The sequence below is a fragment of the Corapipo altera genome, unplaced genomic scaffold (genome assembly GCF_003945725.1).
Source record: "Corapipo altera isolate COAL_440 unplaced genomic scaffold, ASM394572v1 0, whole genome shotgun sequence".
In the NCBI taxonomy this organism is placed as follows: domain Eukaryota; kingdom Metazoa; phylum Chordata; class Aves; order Passeriformes; family Pipridae; genus Corapipo; species Corapipo altera.
In genome coordinates, this window is record NW_020884872.1 from 84,375,329 (window position 1) to 84,393,550 (window position 18,222).

The 18,222-nt window shown below is 35.9% G+C and overlaps 1 protein-coding gene across 17 annotated transcripts in view; it reads right to left on the reverse strand.

Annotated features, from left to right (window-relative positions):
- Positions 1-18,222, reverse strand: part of DLG2 (discs large MAGUK scaffold protein 2) — a 999,036-nt gene that overhangs the window by 270,815 nt on the left and 709,999 nt on the right. For all 17 annotated transcript variants that reach the window (XM_027658222.1, XM_027659729.1, XM_027658823.1 and 14 more), the window contains 3 exons: positions 17,709-17,845; positions 7,620-7,764; positions 4,946-5,084 (listed from right to left, as the gene is read on the reverse strand). In XM_027658222.1, coding sequence (XP_027514023.1) covers positions 4,946-5,084; positions 7,620-7,764; positions 17,709-17,845 — 421 coding nt within the window. The remainder of the gene's footprint in view (positions 1-4,945; positions 5,085-7,619; positions 7,765-17,708; positions 17,846-18,222) is intronic.

Sequence of the window (18,222 nt, forward strand, 5' to 3'; positions counted from 1 at the left end):
TCCAACACCTCCTTACGTTTCGATGAGAGGCTGTTAGAAGAGTTTTAAAGGGTGCTCCCCACGTTATAGCTTCTCCTGTCCACAAAAGAAGTGTGACAAATACCTTTGCAGCCACTCCCTGTGGCAACTAGTGGAGAAGAGGACTCATCATGTGCCCCACAGCAGATTCCACATGCACGTTTGCGGGAGTTATGACATGGGCCACGTATGACTTTAGAGACAGCTGTGTTTTCACTCAGCAAAGAGACATTCCTGCTCAGGGTAGCACCTATGCTGTGGCACTGCTTGGTATAGGGCAGCCACTCCTCTCACCTCATCCAAGCAGCTACTCATTTTATTGGTAAAAGCAACCAGTCTAGACAAGCATATAAATTGCTTTTAGTAAATCTATGCTGACTATCCCAATTACCTTCTGGTCCCTTAAGTGCCTGGCAAAGATGAAGTTGAGTGCTTCAGCTTTTTCTATATTATCTGCCAGTACATTGTCTTGCCCCCTATTCAAAACCTTTTTCCTTCCTCAGATTTTACCTTCATTTTTCAAAGTAGCACGCACCTACAGAATCACTTTATGTTTTCCTTTATGACACTTTTAAGTCTTAGCTCACATCAATCAGCTTTCTCATTTTGTCATTAAGCAGTCAAGCAATGCTTGCTGATATCTTTCATTTTAGGTCATCAGAAAGCTCTTTGCTCAGCCAAAAAGGCCTTCTGCTGAATCCCCCTCCTTTCTGCTCAACAGGATGGTTCCTTTCTGAGTTCTCAATAAGTTTTATTTAGAAATCATCCATCTTTCATGGACCCTATGTTTCTGTGGCCACATCCCAAGAGATTTTGCTAAGCAACTCTCCAAAAAGGCTGAAGTCTGCTCTTCTGAAGTCTTAAGAATCATAACTTGCTGAATATCTTTCCAGACTTCCTTTGAATCATGAACTGAACCAACTCATGGTCACTCTGATCCCAGCTGTTATTTATCACCACCTTTGACACTAGTTCTTCCCTTGCTGTAAGCAGCAGGTCAAGCAGGGAACTAATCCTGCTTCTTCCCTCTAGCAGCATCAGGAAATGGTCAGAAACACAATCAAGGAATCCCCTGCACTGCCCGCACAACAATTTAATCTTACTAGAAACTAAAACAATCAAGATCTTACTTTCAGCCTGATGATGATTGTACTGATAGAACTACTTGCCATATAATTTTAATCCACTTTTGATCCCACATTCTACTAACCTGAAATCGAGTTATTTTATTTAAAATTGAAAAGGTGACAATTTTTAAAATACAGGAAGGCAAAATTTCCATCCTGAGTGAATTTAAAATAAATCCAGAAAATCAAGAAGTAAATTATGCTCATCACTGATAGCATTTTGGACCAATAATACACACAACTTCAAAAAGCTCAGTAATTAAAAGACAACATCCAGCTTCATTGAAACTTGTGGTTGATGATGATTTGTTACTTTTTAATCCTTTGTGCTCAGATTAATCCATTTTCCCCCAGAGTTTTACCAAGTAAAATTTATACTGATTTTTTTTCAGACACAAATTCAATATTAGACCAAAAATTACAATTTTTTATCAATAGAAACACTTATTTTTGTTAGGTAAAATAGAAGTATTTAGGTAAAAAGACCTTAGAACTGGAACAAACAAACAAAAAATATCAAAGCAAAAAGAAAAGCAAGAGAAAGTGGGTAAATTGAGTTGAATGTTCAACCATTTAAGCTTTACTGATAGATTCATTATCACAAGTAAGTTAAAAGAAAGCTTGTCATCAGCCTCACTTATGCAAAGAATTTCAAAATTTCAAAAGCCTTTTTTAGTGGAGAAGTTACTGTTCCAAATATTTTTAGCTGGCACAAATGCCAGAAGTGTTGCAAGACTGCATGGGTAATAAATTTCCTTATGTGAGCACAATTTAAATTAGCCCTGTAAACCTATTAAAGCAAGAACCAGGTAGTTTTAATGGATAGCACTGCAGTAGCTGGCAAACATCTTAATTATAAAACATTGTGTGAGAAAACCTAACTATAAATGCTGCAATCAACGAATCTATAGGCTTTACTAAAATTATCAATATGATAATTCAATTACCAAAAGATTTTCTAAACTGGTCAGCAACAAAGACTTTCTAAATATCTTCTTAATTTAATGGCAGACTCATCAGCAAATCCTATGGCATTGGACAGAGAGAGTACATTCACTACTCTCAGTCTATAGCTGTGAAAATCACAGTGAGATTAACTGTTGCATTTTCAGCAGTCCCTCTTGAATCAATAGACAATAAATAGATAAACAGACATTAAAAAAAAACCAGTCTTGGCAGCATTCAAGGGTTAATTCATCTTGTTTTGAAGGTCAGAGCTTCTCAGTTATTGTAGTCAGAGGAGAAAACTGGTCTCTGGCTCTTGTTTGGGTGTCTCTCCGAGAGTGCTGTATGATCTATGTCCAGTGAGGAAATGCAATGGCAAGAAGTGTCATTTGTATTATGACTACATTAGTTTTCTCTTTGTGCTTTTGTTGCCTGCGTATCAGTGTAGCATATAGGCTATTATCACTAATAAAATGAAGTTCATAATAGCCTCCTCCTTTTCAATAGGTCAAAGTTAACACCTGTTCAGAAATATGAGATTTCCATCTGATTTGCTCTGTGGCATTCAGAGACTGCTCCTATCACTTGACACCCTTATTTCTTCCAGTGCAACACACCTGCCACAGAAGGCCATGCTTTTAGAGTTAGTCTCTCCAGTCAATAGTGCCAATGCCACAAGAAGACTTTGGATATCAGACCTTCATTAGACAACCCACTAATTTGGAAACCAGATAGGAAAAAGAACATAAGAGAGGATTGTTTCACAGAATACACACAATTTCTCAGCCATTCATTTTTGCCCTCAAATGGATACAAAATGGACATTGTGTGAATACCTCAGTCAAGAAACACTGTGTCAGTATTTTAATTTGCTCTCAGGAGCTAAACCAGCAGAATTAACTTGTTCAAAAACATACTAAAAGTATCAAGATAGAAATGCCAAAAAAAAAAGATCAAAAGGACATACTAACTAATTTCAATACATCGTCTGCAGGGTTCTTTGAGCAAGTAGGCTTTCTACTGGATGTCTGCTAAATTATTGGGTAGGACTGTCACCGCCTTCCCTTCTATATTTTTTCTTTTTTTTGGTAGAAGTAATTAAAAAGTTAAAATCAGCTACATGGAACATAAAGAAACACAGGACTTCTTCATTATTGTACAAGCCTTTTAATTGTTTAAATGGTCTTTCAATTGTCAGGGCAGCTTATCCCTTTTAAGGATTACTTCCTTCACTTTTAGGGAGTTCTTGATCTCCTTAGCTATTATTTAGTTTTAAGGTTGTATTTCTTTTCTTTTTGTAAACTTTGCTAACTCTTTCTCAGTAATAATGGTGTTGATATCTCATTGCAGAAGAAGATAAGTCAGCACTACAGGCTTATTGACAAAGCCTTCATCATTTTAATCCAGATACTGTAATACTGATATTCTCCCTGCACATGAGTGTTTAAAAAGTTATTTTAATTAGACCGAATAAAACCTTGATGCACAATTTAATGAAATCAATGTTTTAACTATTAATTAAAACTGTAACTTCTTAGAACCCTTTGGAGAAAATTCATCCTAATTGAATGTCTCATAAGTTGAAGGAAAACAACTGCAGCTTTTCATCCTCAATCAAAACAAAGGAGAAATTCTCTTAGCCAAAACAGGGACGCAAGGTGTGGTTTCTGCACATTTATGTCCTGATTAAATACTGTATCATGATTTAGTTAGTCTGAATCTGTCTGATCCAACAAGTTAACTGGCTTGAGATTGTAATCATGGGCAACAAGAAAAATGAAATGCAAATTAACAAGTTATGAAGCTGACGAGTACATAAGTGGATGAGCCGCTTTGGCTTGTGAAACACAGCAGGTCAGGTTAGAGAATCAGAACAGTCCCCTCCTTGCACAGAAAAGAGATAATTCCTCATTTTCTGTGACATTAGACATTATAATGAGGGCTCATGTTACAAACTGAACAAGTGCTGTCTTCTAGGTGAAGGTAGCACTCTTCAAACAAAAAGATAAATACACACTGTTTCATCAGTGGCATTCATGTTCATCTAATATAAGGTATAAGAGAACCCCCCCCCTCAGCATTTTCCTATATATCTCTCCTAGGTGGAAATCAACTACATAGATACAATTCTGCTACTGTACTTCCTAAAGATTAATAGAAATTTCCAGGTTCATTTTGTTGATAATCACATCAAAGAACCCCTTGCATTAACGTATCAAGTGGCACTGCATAAACAGTTTCCTTTTAACCTCTATGCTCTCACAGAAAACTGTTTCATATTATGATGTTCTAATGGTTCAGAAACTTTTGACAGTTTCCCTCCTTTACTTAATCGCAGCCCATTTAAATATTTTTTCTTTTCCCATAGTGTTTTCTCTCCATCACATTAATTTCAATGTGTGTACACAGTATATTTCAACCTCCCTTTCGCTAAAATAAACAATCTGGACCTTTTGGTGGTACCGTCACAGACTGGTACCATCACACAGAATGGTACAAATGCCCAAACATCCCTCCACCCCTAAGTGCAGTGAGCCAGACGAGTCACTGATTCTGAGATCTCCTAGTTGTGTTAAGAAGTAGGATATTTTGCTCAGTGCCAGGCTGTTCTAGTGCAGCCATGGTGTTTAGGAACTTGTGTGGGATTGCACCCAGACAACATGGACCTCCGGTCAGAATTCATTTCTGTGATCTTTCTCTTAGTGGTTTTCATACCTGTAACAGTTTCAATTAATCTTCCCTTGAAGATGAGTAAAAAGAACTATATGCTGTATTCTATTTCAGATGCACTGAATGCTTTACCTATGTCCTTTGCAATTGTCATGAAAGGTAACAAATAAGGAGAAGCATCTGACCTGGTGTAGTCATCCTCCACAAGCATGTGCTTTGGAATGGGTGAGTATCTTCCTGGTGAGATAGGGGCCAGGGATGCCTTGTACTCTAAAGTGCCATTGTTTCCAGAGAGTATATGATTTTCCATTGGTGGAGAATAAGCTGATGGTAAAATAAGCATTTCTAGTTAGCAAGTTTCATGTTTTATTAGACATCACAAGAACGCAATTTTTTTATTTAAGTACCAGGAACATTACAGCGCTGTAAATAAGATCAAAATAAACAATCATTGCCTGAGAGAGCTTAAAACATAACAAGAAAGGAAGAACAACTGGAGTTTTCATGAAAATAAGACTAATACTAATAATAATGCCTCATTTACAGGGATTGACTCTTTAGAGGATACTCAGTTTCTGAATAAGGGATCTGAATAAACTCTCCTGTTTGGGAGACAGGATACATTTTCTTCACTTAAGACTAACTTGAAGAAGCAAATGCAAATAGGAAAGAATAAGATTAAAAGCACACTCCTCTTTTTGGCTCAAATATACAGCAATGGGAGTAATATAGTAAGAGCTCAATGCAGAATAAGAGCAGGAATTTGATGTATGGCAAGAATTACTCATAGTGAAGAGTCAAAGTTGATCTACTAAAGGTGCCCAAATCTGCAGTATAATTGAAATTTTCTATCAACATAGATAGTATTTAGACCACAGTAAATCTGTATATTTAAAATAGAAAATGGATATTAATATAATCATTAATGACAAAAATGTGTTGTCTAATTCTATATTGAGTTTTCAAGTTTTGTTGCTTGCTTGATTTTTGATATTCTGAAGTTATCTGGGATATGTATGACTGGAAAGATGCCATAATAGTGGTATTTTGTCTCTAGTTAATTTAATTAGAAAAGAAAATGATAAATACGAAAAATGATGAAAAATGTTTCTGCAATGAGCTATGATTAATTTTCTCATCAGAAGACAACAGCTAAACTTTCTACTATTAGTTTTAGTCTTTCTTTCAGATGCTGAGATACAGAATGTTTCAAAGCAAAATCTTTCTACAGGGAACGGTCATTATGATTTCTGCAATACTCAGAACATGTAGGTATAATGAAAGGTTCCCTGAGGACAAATGAATCTGTATGCACCAACAGCTTGGGAACGGCTACTGCAAATCTCTTCAACCTTTACTCTCCCTCTGGAATTACTTCTGTCTTCTCATATGCTGCTGATCTATAATCTGACATAATAAAACATACTGTTTTAGAACTCCCAAATTATTATTTTGAAAGTATTATAAAACAGGAGATTGGATAGGGACATTTAGCATTTTTACTTCCTGGGCTTCGCTAGAATCCAGACCAGACTGCTACTGAACAACATGATTGCCATCTGTTGTAACATTTGCTAACTAAATAGGTATCCTCAGCACAGTTGAGCATACCACCTGATGTGTATGTTACAAAACATTCCTTTCTATTTTTATGGAGTAGTCTGAGTGAGGAGGATCTTGGATATTTAGCTTTTCCCTCAACTTTGTCTGTCCACAGTAGCAACACTATACAAAAGTGTAGAAAAAAATAAATCTTTAGCATTTACTGCCTTTAGTTAACTTTCCTGCCCTTAGCTGGCCTTAAGAGCCCCTAGGATTATTGGCAGGAGATCAAGATGGTATGGATCAGTTGCTGAAGCTCTTGTCAAAAATTAAATTGCTATCCAGTTGTTAGATGGTGCAGTTGGTCCCTGTTGGTAGTTGAACCCAAGGCAGGCAGTTTTTAATGAACAGCTAAATGAAGAAAAGGAGTTTCAGTAATGAACTGTTTAGACTAATGGGCACCAGTGGTACAGAGAACTGTAACTGAAATGTTAAGATTTTTGTGAATGACAAGAGAATGGGAATGCCTGAGTATGGACACCAGGATGACAGGTCCTCTGTGAAAAATATCAGATGAACATATATAAAGTTAATGGGCAAACTGATAATAAAGCAGAGTGCAACAATAATTTTTGAAATTTTCACTATGAGGGTAGTGAAGCACTGGAACAGGTTGCCCAGAGAAGTTGTGGGATGCCCCATCCCTGAAAGTCCTCAAAGCCAGGTTGGATGGGGCTTGGAGAAACCTGGTCTAGTGGTAGGTGTCTCTGCCCATGGCAGGGGGATTGGAACTAGGTGACCTTTAAGGTCCCTTCCAACCCAAACCATTCAGTGACTCCATGAATTGGATATACAAATAGATAAAGTTTTGTAAGTAGAGCAGTGTTTTTTATGCTACAATTAATATTTTATTCAAAGATATATTTGCATCAGGCTTTTCACTAAGTTTTTTCAAGACAGTTTGCTGCTTGTTCCAATTTTTCAGTGGACAAATCTAATCACATTTCAAAATACATTTGCATATACTTGTTTCTGTAATTGTCACAAGAGCTACAGTTCAGTCTGATAACCTGCACAATGGCTAATTGGAATCAGTGCAGCTGTACATCATCTACATTGTTACTTTTGCTGCAAAGATACTTTCGCAGTAATATTATTTGCAATATTTCATAAGTGTACTTAAGTGGCAATAAACATTTCATTTTTGTAGCCTTCCAAGGTGTTTCATAAACTTTAATGGGGTACTTTGAACAAGCTATGAAAAAATACAATCATTAACTGATAACTCCTACAAAATGAGTTGCAGAAGTCACTTACAGTGAGTAATATCTGGTGGGCCATAGGGATCGGTCATGTAAATAGTGGTGGGCTTTCCAACTTTCAGATAGACTACATCTGATGTGTTCTTCAGTATTGCTACTGCCTCTTCATGGGTAACTTCTTCTAAACTGTAATTATTTACCTTGAAAGAGAAATCAAACAGGTAAGTTGGAATGCAGATATAGACACAAAAACTGGCACAGCCTTGCAGTTTTAAAAATGTTGGGGAAAATCCCTGTAGACAAAGAGCACTAAAGATTACAGAAGCAGTGTTGCTGCAAGGTAGAAAATACAGTTTTCTTAGCACATACATATTCAAAGACTGATGTAGCAGTATTGATACACAGAATCATAACATTTCCAGAAGGCACTTGGTCTTGGTAGTAGAAAATTCCTTTGTGATATTCTGTTACTGGTATAATAATTAACATAAAACTGTGTTTAATAATAAGTTAATAACACCACATCACTTACAGAAACTGTCTACATTATTTGACCTAACAAGATGAACTTCCAAATTCCTCTTTTAGCATGCATGGCTGGGACCTCAGAAATACCAACACCCCAAATCTTTCCATCCCTGATATGACATTAACAACTGAAATAAAAAGAGGTACAAAGTGGCATACAGAATATCTATGAGGTGCAAAAAATTAAATAGGGCAGTTCTGGAAGGGGAAAAGGGATTTTTTGATGTGAAAGTTTGTCAGTTTTCTGGAAGCACAGGAAAGAGATGTTGAAAAAAGTAAGAGAATGCAGTAATGGTTCTATGCATTTTTAGAAAAGAAAAATACTTAAGCAAGGATAAGAGCTCAGGACTACAGATGAAATAGGGAAGTAAATGCCTATTATGCTTTACTACCACAGAAAGAAAAAAGCGTCAGAAGTGGTTTACTGTAGAAGCATACTGTGGTAGTTTGGTCTAGGCCTTCCTTGGTGACCAGTTTGTAACCAAGGAAGGGTCCAGATTTACCCAGTATTCCCTACGATTTTTACATAAGCCAGGTTATAAGAAGAAAGGAGGAAAGGCCTTCGTTCTCTTTCCTTCCGGCGGCTTGGAGGTGCAGGTTCCCTGCTGTTGAGTCTGTCGTGTTGGGGAGCGAGGCCTGGTAAGGCCTTGTCGACCTTGGGAGGCGGAGGTTGCCGGCAATCGTTCCAGAGCGACTCTTGGTTGTCCCAAGGAGAGTAGTGAGATATTTCTTTGCTAACTCTTTTGGTTGCTAGATCTTGAGCTACTGTTTGGGATATATTTATATATATATATTCTATTTTGGTTTTGTTCCTTTTCTCCCTTCCCCCTTCCCTTTCCCTTTTCCTTGTAAAATTGTATACATATTTCAATTGTATATAACTGTAACATAAGTGTAAATATATTTATATATATATTGCTTTAGCTATCTCTCTCTCGTTTCGGTTTTCTTGGTTGTTTTTGCCTCTTCTCCCTGGGGTGGGGGGGGGGGGGGGGGGGGGGACGGACGTCTTATGGTAAGGTTTGGAGACTTGGCAGGGAGCCAGCTTCAAACCATATCACATATATAATTTATTCACATATAAATCCACTATATCCACAGAATGTCAACAGATTGTCTTCCTGTAAACAGAACTGTGAATGTTCCTCAAAAAAATACATTCTGAATGGAGAAATTATAGGAAAAAGGAAAGAAGCAAACTGCGTAGATACAGGTTTCAGACATGTAGTGTAAGCCAACAGAAATAACAGAATCATAGAATACCTTGAGCTGGAAAGGACCCATAAGGATCATTGAGTCCAAGTCCCTGCTCCTCGCAGTACTACCTGAAACTGAACCATATGACTAAAAGCATTGTCCAGCGACTCCTTGAATTCTGGCAGGTTTGATGCTTTCCTGGGGAGCCTGTTCCAGTGACCTACATTTCACAGTGAATGTTGCATATGCAATATTTTATTGTCATTGAAATTGCCATCCTCCAACTTTGACAGTTAATGCAAGGATTCCTTTTAAAGATTATGCAGAAGTGGCTCCTCAACTATAATATAACTGTAAATCACAGAAAAAACCCCCCTGTTCTTTCTAGGGAATTTAGTATCAGTAAATTACCAGAAACCTGAACAATAAGCTGGATGTGGCAATAAGCTTCTGCCAAAGGGTCTGGTAACTGAAAAGAAATCCAGTTATTATGAATCGCTGGAGGATTCTTCATATCCAGATGATTTCACCAGCACCAAGAAAGAATGACTGCTATTGTATTGCTAAATGTAAGGATTCTGTTTAAATTTTGTTCTTTCTGTAATTCTGAGACTTGGTTTTAAGGTTAACTGAAAGAGACAACGGCAGGTATGTTGTGATAATTTGACATGAGGAGTAATGATAGAGCCTAACACTCAGAAGGGAGTTGCTGACACTGTGTGCTATATTTTGACATCTTCTTTTTAAATAAAAATCTTACACATAACTTGCATAAATTTCTCTATTTTTCTTTGTTATGAACAGCAGTAACTTACACATACAACTTTAATAAATAAATGTCTTAAATTACTAGGATGGTAGCAAGAGGAAGTGACTGAAATTAAGCCTTTCTTGCTTATGTATTTAAAACTGCTAGACACTTTGGATTCACACTTTTAGAAATATGACCACAAGGTTATCCATTACCTTTTCTCCTTCCCACGCTGTCTGTACATTGTATCTATCTTTTTGTGTTTCATATTAAATCAAGGCTTTTCTGAAGTAGAGAAAATCTCACATAGTCTCACCCACTATACTGCTGCTGTAAATAAATGTTCTTAGTCAAAAAAAAAGAAAAGAAATGAAATATCTTAGCACTTTCTGGATTTTGACTTTTGGTCTTTTTAAGAGTGCCTAAAAACAACTAAAGCCAAAATTGATGTGATGCAACTTTTTTCCGAAGGTGGTGTTATTTTATTGTTGTTGGGATATTTTTTTGTTTTGTTTAGTTTTTATTTGGGGCAGTTTTGTTTGTTTGTTTCAGCTTTCTTGTTTTGCTTGGGTTTGTTTTTTGGGATTTTGTTGTTTTGTTGGTTTTTTTTCCTGGAAATCTAGCTGATAAAAATCATGGCTAGGACTGTTGACTTCCATCACAACACACTTGGATGTCACAGCTGTGCAATCAGAGGACAAATAGCCATTTTATAAACAGAAAATAAAGCATGATACATAGGAAACTTATATTCACTATGACAGGTACTATACCTTATCTCTCTGACAATAACTTTACAGGACAGGTATTTTACCAACATGTTGTACAAGTTATTGAAATCTTAAAGTTAAGACTTTAGGAGTTGAAAAAATTCTAAACTAAGATTCAATATCCATGCAGTTCTGCATTATGTTTATCCTTATACAATTAAAGATCCTAGAGGTCATTGCAAAATTTATGTACAGTGACTTTTTTTTTCTCTTTTCTAGTACATATAAGCTTAAGTATGCAGAATATTGTGGAAAACTGAAATATGCAGAGCTGGAACTTGGTAGAACATGAAAGAAGGTAATGTATTAGTGAAAACCAGAAAAGGAGAACTTCAGAGAAATAATGCTGAAGGAAAATTTGATGAGATGAAAGGACCCTTCAAAGTGAACAAAGTTCTGCTACAAAAAGTATTCCAGCAACATATACCAAAATTGCTACTCAAACTCATCCTATATGTATAAAAAATCAGAGGTATCTTATCTCGAGAGAGAACACTCCTAGAAAGAAAGTTTGTTATTAATTAATTTTGTCCGGGACTGCTCAGTTCTCAGTAAACACAGAAATAAAGTCAGAGTCAATGTACACATCAAGAGAAAATAAACAATGAAGCATGTCGATTCATTCATAAAACCAAAGATCATTTGTGGTGCCATAAAGTTTCCTTTAAATCGGAGGTCTTTGAGAAGGAGTTAAGATTTCTTTACTTAGTCATCTGCCAACAGCAATTTAGAATTGTAGTATATAAAATATACTATGCATTTCCAGGTTTCCTTCAGAAGGTAGTCCTTGCTTTGGATCTACAATTTCCATTAGTAATCACATATGCATGTATTAATATATTTTCTACTTTTTGATCATAAAGCACTGATCACAAATAAAGCCATCTGTATGTATTCTGATATACAAAAGAACTTGAATACCTAGAAGAATTATTTCTTCAGCCCCAGATATTATTGCAGGATGACTGTAGTATTTAATTTTGTTCATAAGGAAATCTCTGGATATCATCAAAATGTCAGGCCAGTGATGATAATAATCAGGAAATACGATGTTGTAGTTGTTTTTATGGTAAGATTTATAGAAAGAGGAGAATTGCTCAGAATCTCCAATAGAGACTATTTCTTGTTTCCATAAAAGCTGCCTATCTTAACAGAATTTCAAGTACTAAATATGGCTTTTTTGGTTGTTGTGGCACAATAAATGCATCATAGCAAAGCTCTACTTCCTCCTGTTGAGATGACCTTATATATTTGCATATAGTTTGCAAAAAAGAGCTGAGTTAGAGGTAAAGAAGATAAAGAGTGGGAGATGTGTACAAAATAAGAAATCAAAGTGTATATGGTATGCAACTCTTTGAGATGCTGAATCTTAGGTGTAGAAGGACTGACATCAATCTGAGTGGGCAGAAAAAGCATTGCATGCCAATGTTCTAGATCTAAGAGGATAACTTAAGTAGGAATTAATTAAGGGGAAAAAACCCCTAAGGCAAATGCTAAAAAAGATATTTATCTGAGTGATCAAGTTAGTTACAAAGCTGGGTACTTGAGACACAAAATGCTGCAACAGGAGCCAAAGGACAGGAGCCAGAAGGAAAACTGACATGGAGCAAGTGGGGCTTTTCTAACGGGAAAAGTTCCATGAAAATTGAGAAATGCAAACAGTACCAGAAGTAAAAAATAACAAAAAAAATTAGGAAAGCTTTTTCTTTAAATAGAAAGTATGTGATACAAAGACATACTGACAATATGAGACAAGAAAGAGAGAAAGAAAAAACATAGCAGTATGAAAATTAAAGAAACAAGTTCAATCAAAGAAGCTATTTGAGTGATGGGTGAAATGAGTAAGAAATGGTACTAAAGAGATATAAAAAGACTGGGGTGGACTTCTTCCTAAATAGCATAATCAAGGCAATTTAGTATAAACCTAAGCAGGAATATTTTATTTGGAAGTTTTCCTAGATTCATACTAGGAAACATAGACCCTAGGAGGAGCTAGAAAAGCTTAGAATTCCCATAATGACTGTACAAGTGCTCTAAAGAATAATTTCATTCACAACAGTATAAACTGATATGAGAATAAGAGCTCTGGAGGAATAAGTCTGTCTTATTTAATTTTCCTTTATTAAAGGGGATTCATTCCCTTCCTCTATTGACTTAGGCTAAGAGAGATTAGATTCACTCTGTGAATGAGATAAAGAGGTGATCTTTACCCTACCAGTGGTAATATTTGCTTTTCTGTATTATTTGACTTTTCCTAAAACGAATGGATTTTCCTGAGTGAATATTGCTGGTAAACACCTGCAATGTGCCTGCTGTAAATCTAGAAAGTTGATGGCTTTTTAAAAAACTTTTCATGTTTTAAAAGGATGCAAAAAGTGAAAGGCTTTCCAGTGCTGAGGAAAGTTAAGCAGGTAAATCTGTTTGGATTAACTAAGTACTTACAATCCCATGGAATCCTGAGTTAGTTGTGCAGGTGTTGGACTTTTTTCAAAAGATGATCCCAAAAAGACAGCCGAAAATCATTTTTAAAAGAACACCTCTAATCAGAACCAAATGCTAATCTAGATGTATCTTAAATTATATGCTCTGATTACTTTAATACAAACATGATCCTGTATTCATATGCACTCTGAAAGAAACAGATACTCGTAGGGGATCCCATAAGGGACACATCAACAGCTGCACAATCACAACCCCACTGCAGTCCTGTGAAATCACCAGAAAAAATATACCTTTTTTTCAGCACAGAATTAGGTAGAAAGAAAGCCTAAATTTCTGAAAATGAAAGTGACTTCTGTTTTTTCCTCCTGTTTTCACCAAGCAAAGAGAATCAAATTAAATCTCTTGTTATGTACAATCACTCATCTCTGTGACTATATAGACCAAGAAGCAAGAGGTTATGGCCCAAATATATGAGGTTATTTTGGCATAGAGACATATTTTAGAAAAGCTAATACTTATAAAAGACAAATATTAACTTTTCTTATAAATTGTAATGTTTTTAGTTTTGCCTGAAAAATACCTTGCTTCTAGCTATTAGTGTTGTTATGTACTAGTAAAACCACACAGTTTTATACTGATTTCTCATTCATTCATTCTGTAGATGACTCTTCCAAAGAAAGATGATGGTATGAGACAAAAGAAAGTATTTATTATCTGAAATGTAATAACTTAAACCGTTTTTCAGCTCTTCCTGATCATCATTAACAATGACCCTTTAGAGGTTAGAAGTGTGCTCTCATCATGCTTCAGTGTAGGGTATTGAAGGCAGTCTTAGACTGGAAGAAGGGGCTGAAGAAAATTTTATGATGTTCAGCAGGAAGAAACAGTAAGTCCTGCCCCTGGCACAGGCTAATGCCCATCAATAGCATAGGCTGGGCATTGACAACCTGGCAGCAGCTCTATGGAAAAGTGCTTGGGGCTCCTGATGGATGGCAAGCTGGGCATGAGCCAGATGTGTGTCCTGGCAGCAAAAAGGTCAACAGTATCCTGGGCTGTATATGCAGGAGAAGAGCCTGGAAAACCAGCAGAGGCATATTCCCGAATAGCTGCCACTCATTAGACTGTACCTAGAAACTGTATTCAGTTTTGATTCCCACACTATGGGAAAAAAAATCCAAAAGGAAGTAAGTTGAGAGGTGTGCTGCTGGGATGCGATTGGAACACTGGCCTGGTGAGGAGATGCCGGGGGATGTGGGCATTTTCAGCCTGGAAAAGGGTTTCCTCTGGAGACAACTAATGACAGACCCCCAGTGCTTACAGGAAGATCATCAAGACAGAGCTAAGCCTTTCAGAGTGGCATGTAGTAACAGGATGAGAGACAGCAGGCAAATGTTGAAACAAGAGAGGGTCAAACAGGTTATAAGGAAAAGTACTTTCCTCAGAACAGCTGAGCAGTGGAACAGGTTTCCCAGAGAGGCTCTGCAACATCCATCCTTGCAGATTTTTGAGATTCAATTGGATAAATTTCTAAGCAACCTTGTCTGACCCCATAGCTAACCTTGAATTACCACATTGGCCTATGATGCTTTGTATGTGATTTACTTTTGTTCCCTTCCAGCACAAAGAGAAGCAACCAGTGCAGTGGTATTCTCACCACAGGCATTACCAGTAGCAGGCGTTACTGGAGCATTACCAACAGACGTTACCACCAGAACACAGTGCAAAAGTATTTTTCTCCTAGCTGTAAGTCTTCTTCTTTTACTTTCATATATACCTAGAAAAACCACTCAGTTTTTGGCTTAAGCATTCAAATTTTCCCCAGTAATTTTCCAAATGGGCACCTCAGGATTATCCTACAATGGAGAATTTTCCTGTGCAAGTGCTCAGGATAATAAGCCTTAAGTGTAGGTTTAGTGCCACAGAAACATAACTGCATAACATAGCGTTGTATAGATTTCACAATAATCACAATGCTCAGTATTTACATAATACATCTTCTGAATGTTTAACACACTATTAGCAATCTGCATTTAATCAGGCTGCAAAATGCTCAGGTGGCCCCTTAAAATTTTACATTTCAATATTAGTTTTGATTCAGCAGCATCACTTTTATTACATCTTAAATTTGAATTAATTTGATTTCATGTTGTTTGGGATCTGAAAGTATTTCACACAAACTTATCTGAATGCAGATACAAAAATTAAAGAAGCTCCCCAGCAGCTGCTGAGAATTCCAAAAGGATGACAAATTCTGGTAAATCTGATAGAAAAATGATGGAAAAAACCAAAGATCAAGAGAGAATGCCCTACTGAGAAGAAAAAATAAAAAAGAAGAACTGTTAACATGTACAATCAATAAGAAATCAGTGAAGCAGAAGTAGGACTATATAGATGACAAGGGTAACATTGTGTTGATAGACTGCCAAAAGAAAGTAATTAATTCTTTCACTCACTACTCATAAAGGAACGTGAAGTTAATGTCATAAACTGACAGATAATTCACAAATAAGGACAGAAAATTATTGAAGGTGCAGAAGTTATAAAGAAATCAGAGAGTCTTGTTGGAGAGAATCAGAAAACGTGGCTGTAATCTGCATGAATTTTAAAAATAGATTTTGATCTTGTAAATATACCTTCAAAAATGTAATGGTTATGGTACACAAAGAGTATGCTGACTAGTATTTTCTTATGCAACACTGAAAAGCTTGGTCTGGAAGTACATAACTAGAGGAAAGTAGTATTTTTAATGATTTTTTTTTTTCTCATTTTACATGCAGTGATAAAAGGAGATAACATTAAGTAAAGAAATGGTCCAGATGAAAGAAGAACAAAGACATCAAACACACTGAGAATGACCTCTAGTCATTTTCACAAGTATAAACTCATCACAATGAAGAAACATCTATATCTGACTGTAGTGAATCATAGGTTCAAGACTGAGATGCTAAATAGACTAATCCTATAAAAATCTGGAAAGAATTAATTTATACAGAGTACATAGAATAATTAAATTTCTATTCAAATTCATCCTGATTAAATTACACTGGAGGGGGTGAATATGGGGAGTTTGCATCTCGTTGGTTGTTTTTCATTAGGGTTTTTTTTCAATATATATTTTTTACTGACTCACGTGAATTGGAAAAAATTAAGAGTAAAGTAACAAAAAATTACAGACACAAAAATTGCAAGAAATTCTTATCAGTAAAAAAAAGCCAAAACAAACAACAGCTGAACAGAAGCAGATTTGCTAAAATGTGCAAAATAAGTAAGGTGTAAATTTGGCAAATATAAATATACATTTCTACAGAGAAATAAGCCAAAATTTCATTATGCAACAGTAACTTGAATTTTACTGTGCTGAGATTCTGCAAAGAAAAAATGACAAAGAAATGTTAAGTTCTAGTTTTATTTTGCTTTGATTTTGATAACACCACTTGCTCCTTAAGCTGTTTTATCTAACCTCTTGGGTTAATTGAAAAAAGTCAGAGTAGCCATTCCAACAACCCAGCAACCAAATGCGTTTCCAGTTCTGTTTGATACCCTGTATAAAAAGAATGGTCATCTTCAGATGTGACTGGAACACAGCGTCACTAGTCAAATAAAGAAAACCTCAATTAGTCATAGCTTTGCAGGCAGCAGAAAGGGTCATGGCAATTTTTTACTGCTTAAATGTCACATCACAAAACAGAGCTACCACAGTACATGTTTTCTTCATGTCACTTGATAAAAAAAAATATTTCTCTACGTGCTAAAATCTACACAAATGCATTGACATGAATACAACTTGACATAGATTAACTTGTGCTGATTCACCAGGGTCAGGATTACCCCCTCAATGTAGAGAAAGAATTATCTACAAGAAACAATATACCAGCACCACAGATAGCAGGAAGAATTGTGGGAAATGAGTTCCAACAGAAGAATACACTTGTTGAACAAAAAATTTGGAAAATGTTTTGCTTTTTTTAACATCTATATGTACATATACATAAAGCATTCCTACATGTACTGAAATGTAGGTAGTAGTCCACTGACAGTGGCTACATGTGAAACTTTAGTGGGATGCTTTGACATCTTTCAATTTACTTACAAAACCAGTACAATCAGTACTACCATAACAAGTAGTTTGTCTAAAATCTTTTACAGTTTTATGTTTCATTATGACTTGTCACTGATGAGGATAATACATTTATTTCTTCTCTGTTAAAAGCTTGTCAAAGTAATATAATCCATTGCCTTCATTTCATAAAATGTTGGTTTTCCAGAGTAATGCTTTTTTAACTGCAGCCTCAGAAATATATAAAAAGAATGGGAAAAATGAATATGATGGAAATATAACTCATAATTATTACGGCAGTTCTACTCATTACCTCCAAAAAGATGTATGGTGAATGAAAGTCCTTATATGAAACAATTTTCAGCTAAATAAAATGTGATTTAAATTTATCATACTTACCATAAGAAGTCTATCTCCAACCTGTAACCTCCCATCTTTTTGTGCAGCTCCCCCATCAATAATCTTGGTGACATAAATGCTGTTGTCCCCAGGGATGTGTTGGTTTCCCACCCCTCCTGCAATACTGAATCCCAGACCTGGAGAAGATATTGTAAACAAAACATTAGCAATACAGTATATAACATTAAAGAGAAGTGGAAAGTAGCATATATACTATACATTTACAGTATTTTTTACAGAAATACAAATAATATAAGTGGGGTCATTACACTTACTTTCCCTGAAAGGTTGGGGAAAGAACTAAATTAAGGAAATTCCTTGTCATTTACAACTGTAGGAAGGTAGAGACAAAAATAATTGAAGCAGTGATGATTCTATATAACCCACTCACTGAGGGTCAGTACAGCCTATGTCAAGAATTTATGTCCCAACTTGCGATGACTAGTAATAAAACAATGAATCTTGAAGTTTATTTTGTTAAATGTTGGTGTAAAAAATATCACCACCTATCAGA